Source organism: Paramisgurnus dabryanus, chromosome 18, assembly GCF_030506205.2.
Source record: "Paramisgurnus dabryanus chromosome 18, PD_genome_1.1, whole genome shotgun sequence".
NCBI classification, from domain to species: Eukaryota; Metazoa; Chordata; class Actinopteri; order Cypriniformes; family Cobitidae; genus Paramisgurnus; species Paramisgurnus dabryanus.
Genome location: NC_133354.1, coordinates 14,754,701 through 14,771,134, shown reverse-complemented (window position 1 = coordinate 14,771,134; position 16,434 = coordinate 14,754,701). Strand labels below are relative to the sequence as shown.

The window sequence follows — 16,434 nt, the reverse complement described above, 5'->3', positions numbered from 1 at the left end:
ATCAACAGATAATTGGAATAATGCACTAAATTGTTACTTTATTAAATTGGAGTCAGATTATAATTTAAATACAGAGGTCAAAAGAATTTTAATTAATCCTGATATGGAATTATTCTTCTAGAAGCGCTGAGGAAGGAACGAATACGAGACCCCTTCACCCACTCCACTTGTATCTGTCGTTGGGCTTGTGGGTGGTACCTTACAAAATATATTTTTTTAAATACAGACATAGTATGTTAAAAATACATTTTAGTTCAACTTCATGGTGTCTCAAAATAGCACAGTTGAGTACACTAAGATGGTATTAAGTTCATCTTAAGAAGTATTAAATACTACTTTTTAGTATACTAAGTTCAAAATTAGTGTGCGAAAATAGAGCACTTTTAGTATATTGTGGAAAGTGTACTTAAATAGTGTATTTTAGTGAACTTTTTTCACCTGGGAATACATTTGGAATATTATTTTAACTTACCATTAGTATACTTTAAAGTATATTTAAAAATGCTTAAAGGTGGGTTCAAGTGTACTTCAAGTTATAATTAAATATATTTTTTTTAAATACAGACCTAGTATGTTAAAAATACATTTTAGTTCAACTTCATGGTGTCTCAAAATAGCACAGTTGAGTACACTAAGATGGTATTAAGTTCATCTTAAGAAGTACTAAATACTACTTTTTAGTATACTAAGTTCAAAATTAGTGTGCGAAAATAGAGCACTTTTAGTATATTGTGGAAAAGTGTACTAAGTGTACTTAAATAAAGTGTATTTTAGTGCACTTTTTTTTCACCTGGGGTATCTAGAAGCAACTGAAAGCGCTAGCAAATCAGCCAAGGTAAAGTCCTCGCTATTTCTTCATGTAGCCGGAGAGGAAGAGGTTGAAGTGTGAAGAAGACGATGATAATCAAAATCTGTCTAAAATAATGGAGAAATTTGAAGAGTACTGTAACCCGAAGAAGGGGACATGCCAATAAGCCAGTACATTACCGAACTAAAGCTAAAAGCGAAATCATGCGAGTTTGGACTGTTGCAGGAATCTCTGATAAGAGATCGAGTTGTGTGTGGAATCACGTCAGATGCCATGAGAGAGAGACTTTTAAGAGAAGTTGACATTAGTCTCGAAAAAACTACCCAGTTGTGTATCGCGTCAGAAATGACAAAAGCTGATGTCACCAGGTGACGATCTGTGAGGGCGGAACCAAAAGTGTGGAAGACGGGTTCCGCCCGGACGCCTGACTCCGAACACCGGAATTCCCGGGGTTTCCCCAAACACCAAATCAAGCCCTATTACGTTAACCATTCATGGACCGAACAGTATCAGTAGTGAGAACCTCTTACCTCTCCCCCAACGTATGCCCTGGAGTGAATAAAAGGCCCAAGTCTTGTGAGTAATTTACCTGTGAAGTGTGTAACTTACCTGTGTGTACAGCAACGCCTCGAAGAGGACTGAACAGTATCAGTAGTGAGAACCTCTTACCTCTGCCCCAACGTATGCCCTGGAGTGAACAAAAGGCCCAAGTCTTGTGAGTAACTTACCTGTGAAGTGTGTAAACTACCTGTGTTTACAGCCACGCCTCGAAGAGGACCGAACAGTGTCAGTAGTGAGAACCTCTTACCTCTGCCCCAACGTATGCCCTGGAGTGAACAAAAGGCCCAAGTCTTGTGAGTAACTTACCTGTGAAGTGTGTAACCTACCTGTGTTTACAGCAACGCCTCGAAGAGGACCGAACAGTGTCAGTAGTGAGAACCTCTTACCTCTGCCCCAACGTATGCCCTGGAGTGAATGAAAGGCCCAAGTCTTGTGAGTAACTTACCTGCGAAGTGTGTAACCTACCTGTGTTTACAGCAACGCCTCGAAGAGGACCGAACAGTGTCAGTAGTGAGAACCTCTTACCTCTGCCCCAACGTATGCCCTGGAGTGAATGAAAGGCCCAAGTCTTGTGAAGAACTCACCTGTGTAGTGCGTAACCTACCTGTGCCTACAGCAACGCCTCGGAGAGAGACTCCCCAAGTGCCTAGCGAAGTCCAAAAGGAGAGAACTAAGGGCGAGAGGGAGAGAGAGAGAGAAGTGATCGTCAGGCAAGCAGCAACTCGGTACTGGGCCAAGCTGTTAATTGTGTTCTCACTGTTTTGCCTCCAGGAGGAAGCGGAGGGCGCCACGGATTGAAGAGTTTCCCAGCCCCCGTTCCCCGGTCCCATTCGTCCTGGAGGCGAGAAGAAGATTGTTTTAGATTACCCTTTCCCTCCTTCCCCCCTTATTTTAAATATTTAAATAAAGTTTATTTTAATTGTAGTTTACTCGTCTGTCTGGTCATTGGGGTGGTCTTGGGAACCTCCTCGAGGTGGGAATTAGAGAGGGGCGTGGCCCTTCAGCTATCTTGGGTCCGCCCCGGCCTGTGACACTCAGATGAAGCAAATGCATGACGAAGATCATAATGCACAGGCCTCTGCACGTGAAAGCAAGCATGTGATGCAGTGAAACATAAACAGACACGTAAAAATGAGCAACGAAATAAATACAAACCAAAAGAAAAAGACAAAGCAAGCACTTTTAATTGCAAAAGATGTGGAACAGAGCATACATCACGCAATTGCCCCGCATACGGCAAACAGAGCAAGAACTGTGATAAAATGAATCACTTTGCTAAGATGTGTAAATCGAAGAAAGTGCATGCTGTTGATGATGACGATGTCACAGATCAGAGACCTCTGTTCGTTGGTGCAGTGCAAACGCAGACAGGGAGAGATGAATGGACAGTTGACTTGAAACTGGAGCACAAACATGTCAAATTTAAACTTGATACTGGTGCCCAAGCCAATGTAATCCCGTACAGCCTGTTGCAAAAAATTGGAAAAAAGAATATACTCAGACCCACAAATGTGAAACTGTCAACATACACCGGAGACTCTCAAAAGCCAAATACTTTACAGTGTTGGATGCAAGTTCAGGTTTTTGGCAACTCAAATTAGATGAAGCCAGCTCTCGCCTTTGTACATTCAATACTCCTTTTGGCCGCTACAAATTCCTCCGTCTCCCATTTGGAGTCAACTCAGCCCCAGAAGTTTTCCACAGAACGGTGAGACAACTTTTTGAAGGAATCGAAGGTGTTGAGACGTACATTGATGATCTTTTGATCTGGGGAGAAACAAAAGCACAGCATGATTACAGACTGAGGCAAGTGCTTGAGAGAGCAAGGGTTAAGAACTTCAAGCTGAATAAGGAGAAATGCAAGATAGGCCTAGAGGAAATTAAATATCTCGGTCACATCTTCGCAAAGGATGGTTTGAAACCAGATGAGACCAAAGTAGAGGCAGTCAGAAAAATGCCCAGTCCGGAATGCAAAAAGGATGTTGAGAGATTTCTAGGCATGGTCACTTACCTTGCAAAGTTCATTTAAAACATGTCACAACACACGGAGCCTTTGCGTATACTTACCAGAGATGATGTAGCCTGGAATTGGGAGGAGGAACATCAGCGCGCATTTAACAAATTGAAAACAATGCTCACTGAGGCCCCTTTGCTCAGATACTATGATGTCAGTCTGCCAGTAACACTTTCTATCGATGCATCTAAAAGCGGACTGGGTGCTGTTTTACTGCAAGAAAACAAGCCAGTGGCTTACGCATCGCGTGCATTAACTGAAACAGAACAGCGTTACGCGCAAATAGAAAAGGAGATGTTGGCGATTGTGTTTGGAGCGGAGCTTTTTCATCAGTATGTTTATGGAAGAGAGGTAGACATACCATCTGACCACAAACCGCTGGAAGCAATTATGAAAAAGCCATTGAGCAGTGCTCCAGCTAGAATACAGAGACTGTTGATGAGATTACAAAAATATCAAGTGAACGTACGGTACAAGCCAGGTAAGGAGATGTATATAGCGGATGCATTATCCAGAGCATACTTACCTGAGACCGACTCTCCTGATAAAGAAATAGAAGCTCAGGTGCATATGGTAATGTCAAACCTACCTGTGTCAAATGAGAAACTAGATGAATTCAAAAAGGAAACAAAAAACGATGTGATTCTGACAAAACTCACAAAAACAGTGCTGGATAGATGGCCTGAAATGAAGAGCCAAGCAGCAAAAGAAATACAAGGATATTGGAACTTCAGAGAGGAAATCTCAGTTGTGGACGGAGTTTTGTTCAAAGGAGAACGGCTAATAGTTCCAACATCAATGAGAGCAGAGATGTTAAGGCGAATCCATGAAAGTCATTTAGGCATAGAAAGCTGTAGACGGAGACCGAGAGATGTTCTCTTTTGGCCTGGAATGTCACAAAGCATAACAGAGATGGTAAACAAATGTGTGCAGCACATACCAGAAACGTCAAAGCAAAGAGCCATTACTTCCACACAGTGTTCTTGAAAGACCCTGGCAGAAGATAGGAGTTGACTTGTTTACCTTTGACCAAAAGGAGTATCTAATCTTAGTGGACTATCACTCCAAGTTCATAGAATTCGAGTGGCTGAGAACAGATACAAGAAGTACAACAGTTGTCTCCCATCTGAAGTCCCAATTCGCCAGACATGGAATTCCTGAAACAGTAATTTCAGATAATGGGCCACAGTTTAGCTCACGTGAATTTCAAGTTTTTGCGAAAGAGTGGGAATTCCTGCACAAAACCTCAAGCCCCCATCACGCAAAATCGAATGGGATGGCGGAAAGAGGAGTACAGACTGTTAAAAATATGCTAAAAAAGGCAAAGGCTGTTGGAAAAGATCCTTACCTGTCTCTGCTGAACCTGAGAAGCACACCCATGGAGGATATTGGAGCATCGCCAGCTCAACTGTTGATGGGTCGAAGACTAAGAACAAGACTTCCAATGACATCAGAGTTGCTTAAGCCTAGCATAGTAACTAACCCAGTACAGCAGGTGTTAGAAAACAGGCAAAAGAAGCAGAAGGAATATTTCGATCAAAGATCCAAACCTCTTCATAAGCTTCAGGTTGGTGACAATGTAAGAATATGGCAAGATGGCACATGGAATCAAGCTGAAGTTAATGAACTTTCTGAGCTGTCGAGATCTTATGTTATTCAGACACCTGACAGGAATGTGTACAGAAGGAACAGAAAGTTTTTAATGAAAACAAAAGAACAAAGTGACACACCAAAGAAGGACACGGATAGACAAAAGTGACTGAACAAAACAGTTGTGACAACGCAGAAGACAAAACAGGAAATGGACACTCAAACATGGAAAAGAGATGCTAGTCCCACAGAGCTCTCAAGCTTACCTGTGAGAACTGCCAGTGGACGGGTAGTCTCAAAACCAAGAAGGCTTATTGAGGAGTAGTTCTATGATTAAATTTTCCTTAAGTTAAACTAAGCCACAGTTCAAAGGACAGTGTTATGTTATATGGACACTTGAAATGTTCTAAAAAAAAAAAAAAAAAAAAAACAATGCTGTTGTGTTATATGTACAGTGATACACTTTTGTTTTGTAATGTTGGGTGATATACAAGGTGACTGAAGTTATTTTGTAGTATGTAAAAAAAAAGGAGATGTCATGATACGTCATAAACGAGTCACCTGTTACTACCCCTGAAGTCTAAATGTAAGGTTGGGGCTACGGGGCGGGGCCAACTCAGATAAAACAAACATGGCTAACCCCGGATTTCCACCGACTGCGGAGCGGCTGCAGATCAGCTCCGCTGCGTAACGGCTCCGCACTCCGCCATCCGTCAATACCCACCAGTTCCGTATTTGTTGCAGAGGCTGCGTGCTGAAGTGACGAGGACCCATGAGGTCTCGCAAATTCACGTGATGATCGCGCGATACCTAGTTCTGTCTCTGCCCATTATGCCGTTGAATTATGACGTTTTAACAAACCAGCCCAGATCACAACACGAGATCTCGCGTAGACAGAGCAGTACATCAAATCCATCCAAAATTCAAAAAATAAGAAGGCTGCTAAAACATTTATTTATGCTCTATCTTTAATGTATTTATTTTAAACTCCCCCTGGCTCTGTTCCTGTCTATTATTTGTTGTTTCTGTATTAATTACTTTATTTGTGTGTGTTTGTAATGTTTGTATTGCAAAGATTTAATAAAAAAACACAAGTTCTCGCGAATTCAGGTATGATCACGCGATAAAGTCATGGCTCCGCCCTGCGGAGCTGTCCGGCATCCGTCAAAAATAGAAGCTCTGCGTATTTGTGCCGGAGGGCTGCGGATGACTGGAGCTGTGATGGATTCGGAGCGCAGTCAGTGGAAATACACACATGAATGGAAACCGATTGACTCCGCCGCCGTTCCGCAACGGATCCGCAGCCGTTCCGCAGTCAGTGGAAATCCGGGGTAAAACCTAAACGGTTTCACGGGTCTTCTCTTTGCATCATATTAAAACAAATTCAACAGGCAAAAAACACCACAACGCATGTGTATTATAATCTGTGACAAAACTATCACTCAAATTTACAAATCTATGAATTGGGTGCTGTGATGGTGCTTGGTGCAATTGATTTATAGTAAGATTGAAATTCGGACTAATAGTGCCTGTCAAAAAGTTCCCCTCAAAGAGATGCTGTAAACTCATTGCATGTTGTTCTACTGATTCTGATATGATGCTCTGCATAAAATAAACCTGTATAACTCAAACTTGTGACAGTGATGATCCAAGAGAAAAGCAACGGACCTCAGATTATAGCACAACCAATGGCGGCTGGGGCAAAAAAATGGGGGGGGGGCAAACAAATTCAAAATCAAACTTTTACTGTAGTAATGCAGGGCAGATTTATGCATACTCTTGTCATTATATTTTGTGTCTTTACCTTAGACCAGTGTTTCCCAATCCTGGTCCTCAAGTTCCCCCTTCCAGAAAGTTTTACATGCCTCCTTATTTAAAACACCTGAGTTAAATCAGGTGTGTTAAATAAGGAGACATCTGGGAGGGGGTATTTGAGGACCAGGATTGGGAAACACTTGTTAGCAGCAGTCACACAACAAACCAGCTCCACGTCTTCCATGCAGGCAGTGTATTTTAATTTTAATTCTCGATCCGGACAAGCTCCCTCCTTCGGGTAGAGTTATAGTGCCTGCGTTTCACTCTGAGACGGCGGCAATGCTCTGTCGGGTGGCTGCGATGGTCGACTTGGAGTGGACTCAACCTCCCCCACCCGAACTGTCCCGCCTGGATGATTGGTGCTTCTGGGTTGCTCGGGCGTCTCAACCCTCACCCCAGTACCTTTCTTTCCTGAGGTGCTTGACGAGCTGACTCCGTCATGGAGGACCCCGTTTGCATCCCGAAATTGGCCATTTCAGCTGTCACCCCTTTCCTCTCTAGACGGTGAGGCTGCCAAGGGTAATGTCAGTATCCCAACAATTGAGCGCACGGTGGTAATGCAGTTGTGTCCCGCCGGTGCCACTGCCTCCTGGAAGGACCGACCGACCCTATCCTTGTGGACCTGTAAGCAGTTCCCCGCCTTCAGGGAGTCAGCTTACCGGGCCAGTGGGGAGTTGGCCTCGGCTGTGCATGCTATCGCATTGCTCCAGGTTCATCAGGCCAAAATGCTGAAGGATCTGGATGAGTAAGGACACGACCAGGCTGCCTTTTCTCATCTCCGTTTCATCTCCATTTCTTCTCCACAGCCTCTTCTAAGAAGAAGGGAGGAACCGGTTGTCAGCAGCTTGCCCCGGCCACTACCTGAGGCAGGAAACACAAAAGGGTAAGTGGCCCTGAGACAGGGCGACCAGGAGATCGAGGGGTCTTTGGGAGACGGTGAGGGCACTGCTCCCCCATGGAGGAGGGTCGGGTGAGGAATTCTGTGTTTCAGTTATTTTCTGTTCCACCAGCTTTTCAGCCAGCACCCACCTTTACACAAAAAAGAGCTTATTCCCTTTCTGCATCCAGTACCCCAGAGAAATCGGGAAGCAAATTTTGCCCTGTGCAGAGGATGTCTTTTCTCGGTATGGAACTGGCACTCATATAATGGCACAGCAGTGTGCATTGTGTAACCATTATACCCAATGTTTCTCTGTCCTGGTGTACCCCTGAAACAGGTTTACAGGCATGCTGTAGTACACACAGATGCCTCCAACATGGGGTGGGGGCTTACGTAAAACAGGCTTGCAGTCTCGGGAATGTGGACAGCACCCCAGCTGCACTGGCACATCAACTGCCTCGAACTGTGGGCTGTAAAAGTTCACTGGTGGAAATGCATATTTGCGCAGACCCCGCAGCCAGCTGTGTGTCAGTACATCCACACCAAGTGTTTCCTCGGTTAATGAATAAAACAGGCGACAATGGGTTGTCCCTGAAAAAACAAACAGATCTATCTGCGCTCTGCTGAAATGTTTCCAAATCACCTGAACCGACTGGGTGTGGAGTTCCACTCGCCGGGGCCTGCTGCTTGTGAGAATGCATCTGGCGTTGTATTGTGAATGGCACAAAGGGACCTCAAATTCTTCTGACTCCATATGAGGTGATGACGAGCGAGATGCGACAAGTGACAAGGACAAGAGCGCAAACTGCCTTGGTGATTGATTTACACCACAGTTACAGTGTTGTTGGTACGAACTAATACATCTTTGTTTTGGAGCTTGTTGCTGAAACAGACGAAAGCTACATTTATAGCCCAAAGTTCTAGGCAATTTATATGTGACCCGTCACGGAAACCAGGGACTCAAGTCGGCAGCACAAGTTTCGAGAAAATGAGAAACAAAGTTTTTTTTTCGAAATTTGTGATTTTCGTTTTATTGCAGAATCTGTTAGTTGAGATCACGAAGAAGCCTCTCCATGTTTGAGATATCAGTTTTTGTATATTTAAAAGCGTACATTTTGCGGTTAAAATAGGCTTGTTTTTCCGGAGATTCTAGCGTGCAGCGGGGGGCGTCATTGTCTGTGTGTATATTTACATACTGTATAAGCTTGTGTTTTCGCCTCCGCCCCCAAAGGGAACAGCGTGACTACTAAATAAGGATAGTTCGCCCAAAAATGAAAATAATGTAATTAATGACTCACCCTTATGTCGTTCTAAACTCGGAAGACCTCCGTTCATCTTCGGAACACAGTTTAAGATGTTTTATCGTTAGATTTAGTCCGAGAGCTTTCCCCTTCATTGAAAATCTATGTATGGTTTCCATGTCCAGAAAGTTAATAAAAACATCATCAAAGTAGTCCATGTGACATCAGTGGGTCAGTAAGATTGTGTTGATGCATCGAAAATACAGTTTGGTCCAAAAATAGCAGAATTACGACTTTATTCAGCATTGTCTTCTCTTCCGGCTCGAGCGTGAAGTCACGTGACTGTAGTGACGCGCTGCCCTGTTCCTCAGACATGTTTGCTAAGTTTTTTTTTTTTTTTCAAACTTATAGCCTGCGTCTCCCCAGACTGTAAAGCTCGGGCGCACAAAACAAAAGAAAAATAAAAGAAGCTGGGGCGGAACAAATAACAGTCAGCCGCATCGTACGTCAGCCGCGTCACTGACTTTATGCGGCGCCGCAGTCGGATGACGTCAAAGTACCGCGAGAGCTCTTCAAGAAATCTTACGGAGTAGTTTAATTTCGACTCGCTCTCGCGGTACTTTGACGTCATCTGTATGTCAGTTCTTGCAGCGCAGCATGAGTCCAAACACACAGAAGTTACACAGATATCGTTGTATTCTTCATATAATTGGCTACATGTTTTGTCTATCAATATTTTCCATGAAGTCATTGGCTGATGGAGGAACGAGCGAGCCATTGGTAACCTCCCTAAAGGATGTCACGTTTTCGACGGCGCTGTTTGGATGATCTATTATACTACTTCCCTATTTTAAATACAAACTTTGAAGGCGGGTTCATGTGTTTAACGGAGTGTAAGCTCATATACCCTTACATGTTACGATTTAAATAGTCTTCAGATTATATATTATATTGTATTACCAGACATTCATGCGAAATCTGATGTAAACAATCTATATTTCACGGATTATACGCATTTGTGGACAAATATGGTACTTGGATAATCTGAAACAGACTGGATTCGACTTGTGATCCCCACAAAGGTAAATGAGTCATGTTTATTTTTGCGGGTTGTCATTTGGTCATAAAATACTACATATGATGCTAGAACATCTCAAAAAGGGTTTTACAGGGGGCATGGCTTAGCTAAATGAGATGTAAATGAGCCCTATTGTCTCCCCCAGCTGAAAAGAAGAGTCCCTTTCGTCTTGATTTTCTCGGTTTGAGTATTTCTGAGTTCCTATATTCAAATGGCCACAACTTCTCCAAATCTTATCAGATTTCCATGTGTCACACATCGTTGGAAAGCTTAGAAACTGCACTTTCAGAATCTGTGAATAACTCAAAATGCCCAGATCCGACTTGTGTCCCTACTTTCCGTGACTGGTCACATATGCCAATGCAGCTGGGGTGTCGTCCAGACCCCCAAAGCTGCAAGCCTGTCGGATGTGGCTCCCCAACCCGTGGTGGAGGCATCTGTGCATACTATGGCAGTCTGAAGATCTGTCTCAGAGGCACACGAGCCCAGAGAAACAATCTGTCTGACCACTGAGTGAAGAGTAGATGGCACGGCAGTGTAATGGTTACACGGTGCAACCCATTGTGCCACCCTCTCCTCGTGAAGCCAACGCTGAAGCGGTCTCATATGGAGCAGCCTGAGCGGTGTCATAGCCGCTGCTGCAGCCCTATGCCCCAGAAGCCTCTGAAATGATTTCAGTGGGACCGCGTTTTGGCCTTTGAATGTATTCAGGCAAGTCAGCTCTGTTAGTTTGACCGAGTACAGTTCCATACCGAGAAAGGAGATCCTCTGCACAGGGCAAAGTTTGCTCTTTTCCCAGTTGACCTGAAGACCCAATTAAGCGAGGTGGTTGCAAAAACTCTATGGTCACAAAGCATCTGATTAATGAATGTTCTCCAGGAAGAACTGAATCGCATAGCCGAGCCCCCAGGTACCGAGCAAGATAGATTAACGGCAAGACCGGAGGGCAGAGGGAATTGCTGGTGTGTGCGTTTTGGCCATACCAACAGAAGTGTTGCCTAATGCAACCCTCACCTGACTCCGCAGAACAGGGACATTCCATTGTGAGGGTCCCAAGCCACTCTACTCACTGGCAATAGAGGAAGAGGGGGGCGGTGGGTTATGAGCCCAGTCATAGTTTCACTGCTCCTCTGGAGACCTGGAGATGGAAGGAGACTTGCACTTTTTGTGGTTGAGTGGGTGCCAGCTGAAAAGCCGGCAGAATGGAAATTAACTGTAACCAAGGATTCCCCACCCGGCCCACCTCAGGTAGCGGGCTGAGTGTTAGGGGCGGACTACTGGTATGTTGCTTCTTAGAAGAATTGACCCAGAGAGGAATGGAGAACACCACTGCAAGACACCCTCGGCAAGGGGCAGACTGAGGAGCCAACATCAATGGGGCAGGTGTTGGCTTCTTGCGACGCAGCATGATGTGAGCAATGGTCTCAGCCTGCTTTTGGCCAACAGAGAATTACTGGGCAAACTCTACAACTGTCTCGCTGAACAGGCCGGCTTGAGAAATCGGAGCATTCAGGAGTCTGCTTTTATCAACATCCTGCATGTCCTCCAGGCACAGACAGACATGGCATTCCTGGACCACCAGGGTGGACATTGCATGTCCGACAGAGTGCCAAGTCAGTAGCCGCACAAAGGTCTGTAAAGGCTGCCGGATCATGACCTCCCTCATGCAGGTCTCTCAGAGCCTTAGCCTGGTGAACCTGCAGCAACACCATTACCCATTACATGCAGAGCTGAAGTGAGAAGTGAGACCGGCTGGACAGAGCTGCATTGCAACCGGGCGCTAAACTGTTAGGATACCAGTGTAACCGTTAGCAGCTGCAACCCTCCACGAACACTGCCTTAGCATGCTCAAGACCCAGACACAAGACACAAGACTCGTGGCCATCCCGGGGAGCCATGTACATGCCGCATCTGGAACAGGAACAGAGACAAAATGTCATCTTTAAAAAGACGCACCTTGCAGTGACACGATTGAACAGCAGTCTTTAAAAAGACGCAAGATTCAAACGTGCTGCTCTTTTAGGGAAATCACTTTTTGTGTTTGCACAAAGCTAACAACGCACACACTCAAATCAAGTTGAAAACTGAGAAAAACTGTGAGCCTTCACTGTGGTGCTGAGTGTCCAATGTAATTTATTTAATGGCAGCAGTAACACTGAGTCTTGGTGAAATCATTAGAAATATGCTACGCCAAATAACATAACCTTTAAAGTCATTTTGACAGTTGCAACTTATTTATTAATCAATTTCTGCTCAAAGTTGCAGCTAAAATTACTCAAAAAGCTGAATAGTCATGATGCTTGTGCTCAAAAATATATATTTTTAATCAGGTACAATTTTAAAATTATTTGCAAAAAGTTTTCTTACTCTTATTTGGACTGCCTTTAATGTAATTTTGTACAGTTTGCATACTGTATCAGACCAGAAATATGTGTGTGAAAAACAAACTCATTCTTGCAGTTTGTCATGATCTGTTTATGAAATCAAACTATCACAGCAACCTTTTACTGTACCTGTATTTATACATTTTTCAGTACATATATGTAATGCTTTAAACTTGTTTTAACATTTAACATTTTTTCTCAATATAATACATGTTGGCAAAACTCTTTCACGCACTGCCTTAATATTTAATCCATAGATTAGAGGATTAACAACAGGTGAAACTATAATCAGTTCTAAAGCCAAAAAATGACGTAAACTCTCTGGAATATCATTAGCACCGTATCTAATATAAATGAAATCAAAAAGAGAAGCAAATAAAAAATTGATAATTGACAGTAAGTGTGGCAAACAGGTTTGCCAAAATTTTCTTTTGTTCTCTAAAGATGCTTTACATGCAGCAATGAGTTTAATGTATGACACTATAACAACAGCTAAAAAAGAAAAAAATGTGACAATAATTACATATCCAAAAAGATTATTAACAAAAGGTGATGCACAAGACAGTTTTACAATTGACCAGTTGTCACAATATAATTTGTCAATGTGATACTTGCAAAATGTCCTCAAGTTTGACAAGAGGCATGCCGGAAATGTGTAGCAGTTTGGTACAATCCAGGAAAACAGAATTAATTTCAAGCAGGTGCTTTTAGTTAATTTTGAATGATAGTCTAAAGGTCTGCATATGGCTACATATCTATCAAATGACATGACTGTTAATATTGTAACCTCAGAGAGTAAAGAGCTGTAAATGACATAGCTTTGCAGAGTACACATGTAAGAGGAGATGACATATGAATCCAAAATCAAATTATACAAAAATATAGGGTAGAATCCTGAGGCTCCATACATTACATTCACACATAGATTACACATGAATATGTACATTGGTTCATGAAGAGATTTTTCCATGACAATGACAGAAACAAGTCGGAAATTTAAAGACAGTATGAGCAAATAAAGGAAAAGAAAACAAGTAAAGTATATGTGCCTAAATGATTTTGATTCTTTGGGCACCATAAGAGTCAGCATCACAGGATAAGAAGAGTTATCCATCATGGTAAGAATGGTCTTTAGAGTCACATGAAATAAAATGAAAACTCACTACAACATATAAACCGCATTTCAATAAGCTTCAGTTTCCATTGTTGATTAAAAAAATCAAAACAGTCATAGATGTATCAGTTATTGTTCGTCAGGAAAAGCAAATGAACGAATCCACAGATCTGGAGCTGGACGTGTCTGGAATTGAAATTGGCAAAGTTTTGCATGGTTTTATATAAAGGCTTTCCTCAGTTGGGAATTTTCCCCATAACTTCTAGGAATTGATTTTCCGCTTACAAACAAATTATTGAAGCACCTTCATTTGTGAGGAAATAAAAAGTATATATTTTTAATTTTAAAATAAAGGAATAGTTTGCCTAAAAATGAAAATTCTGTCACCATTTGCTCACTCTCATGTTGTTCTAATCCCATTAAAGATGGTTTGCACCCAGTTGACGGTACCCATTGACTTTCAAAGTATTTGTTTTTCATACTTTGGAAGTCAGTAGGTACAGTACTGTTTTAAAGTCATGTTTATGTCACCGGTCAGAGCGGACCACAAACGTTGTGGGTCACGCCCCTTCCTAACTTTCACCTCGAGGAGGTCCCAAGAGCACCCCAATGACCAGACACACGAGAAGGATAAGTATACTTAAAACAAACTTTATTTAAATAGTTAAAAATTATTTGGGGAAAGGGAATCTAAAATAAATCTTCTCTTATTCGCAGGAGGGGCCTGGGCCTGAGAGAACGGGACGTCCAAGGTAAGTGCCCACAGGTGGCGAGGGGCGGGATGGAGCTCCTTCATCCTTTTTCACCAAACTCGTTGCTAGCTCTGCTTGGTTTCTTGTTCCCCGTGGTGCCCTTCTCCTGAAGGCAGAGTGAAACACACAATGAATATTGGAGAGAACAGAAATCAACTACCTGCCACAGAGGGATCTTCAGTTCCTTTGGCTGGACGTTCCTGGAGAGACAATTGGATGACAAAGGTAAGTATAACTTCAGTGAGTCCTCCAGACCCGCTCGGGGCCAGACAGTCGTACGCAGCAGGCCGGTACATCATCGGCGACTAAGGCTGGTTGCTGAACACACAGGAAATACACAGGGTAAGTAACGCTCAACTTGTCGTCTCAGGTAAGTGTTCGGTGATGTCTCTAATCTTCACTTTAGGTCCGTACAGGACTTAAGTGGGATAAGTAGCACTTGGCTCGTTCTCTCAGGTAAGTGTCTATGGTATCTCTATTTCTTCACTTTAGGGCCGTACAGGACTTAAGCGGGGTAAGTAGCACTTGGCTCGTTCTCTCAGGTTGTGTCTATGGGATCTCTATTTCTTCACTTCAGGGCTTCACAAGGCTAGTATGCTGATCCTAACAGATAGGTAGGGAAATCATACGTCACCTCTCGTCTGTGTTCCAGGGCAAGGAGGGGACTTTACCACTTTCAACTGCTGTACGGGAGGCCAGCTATGGCCGGTGAGGTCTAGGTCGATGGGTCCATGCGGCTAGACACCACGGGTCCGGTTGGCGGGATGGCACAGACACCTCCTTTCTTTCTGGGAGGAAGGCAAAGATCTGAGAAATAGCATGGGCCACTAGGCTCACTTTACAATACAGCTGTTCACACCACAGTCAGTCTCTCTTGCGTCAAGTTCCAATGATTTCCCTTTCCAACAATATGATCCTTTCCACAGTACCTTTACCAGCGTTCTCACTCTGCTTTCGTCAGGTTACAGCCGGGGGTCGGTGTTACGGACGGACAGGTAGGTATTAGATGGACATCGCCTCAATCAGACATTGTGTTTTGACATCAGTCATATGTTAAGTTTTGCCTTAGGCTAACATTGAGGTCAGGCCAACGTTGGGGTTTGGCATTAGGTTGGGTTGGGTTTTAATGTCCACCAGATGTTAGTTTTTGGGTGAACTATCCCTTTATGGTCTTACTTGACACATTGTTTACTTGACACATTGTTTAACAGGACTAACAGTGGAGGGTCCATATACACAAATATATAATTATCATCCATGTAGCATGCAATTTCAGACATTCTGACATCATCAAACACATCATTAAAGTTACTTTATTTTAAATTGCATCAGAACACTTTACTACAATAGCTGACAATTGCACTTTCTCAATACACGTGTTGTTGCTTAGGATAAAAGTTTCTTGACCTTGAAATACTGTCGGAAATTTTTTTTTCTGTAAATTAGCATTTTTTTATCAGGCTCTAAATGTATGTTCACTGTTTAGTGGCTTTAATGGCACTAAAATACCTTTCTGAATAAACAAATTGGTATTTCTGAATGGCCTGAGGATGGGATTAAGCAGTTTTGAAGCAAAAGCATTTGATCTCTCACTAAAAATGTATTATAGTACGTCATTGTTATTGCAAGATGGCGCCGGTGTGGAGTTTGGCAATCCGTCGCCTGTTGTTTGTGTTTTCTTTATTGAGTAAATTTGTCTTGTTTGTGTCTACATCTGCACAAAAAGTTACTAGAAAAGACCTATGATCCCCCAATCCTCACTATGTTGCCATCTGAAATATGGGGCCTACTGGACTGTGAGAGTCATCGGAGGAGGAAACACTATAAAAGACGGGAAACATGCGACGGTGTGTTAATACGCTTGAGTAGGTTTCGCAAAGGCCAATTATTTCTCAGATCTTATTGCTAAGAACACTTGTAGTCCAAAAATAGTATTTAATACTATTAATAGCATCTGAAATCCAATGTCAAATTGATATCTGGATCCATCTCCTGTGGCCTGCGAAAACTTTCTAAAGTTTTTTACAGACAAGATCAATTTAATTAGATCATGCATTGTACCCTCCTCTCTAGACATCCCTCAGTCCACCTCCAATTCTACACAATTTTCTGTATTTACTCCAGTGTCTCAGAGTTACCTGGTGCAAATTATTCATAAAATGAAGCCCACCTCTTGTTTGTTGGATGTCATTCCTAC

At 42.9% G+C, this 16,434-nt stretch overlaps 1 protein-coding gene across 1 annotated transcript; it reads right to left on the bottom strand.

The window, feature by feature from the left end:
• Nucleotides 1-12,549: 12,549 nt before the first annotated feature.
• Nucleotides 12,550-13,485, bottom strand: LOC135776813 (olfactory receptor 5K1-like). The gene has a single exon (XM_065287730.1). It carries the CDS (start codon nt 13,483-13,485, stop codon nt 12,550-12,552), a length of 936 nt encoding a protein of 311 aa, XP_065143802.1.
• Nucleotides 13,486-16,434: the final 2,949 nt, after the last annotated feature.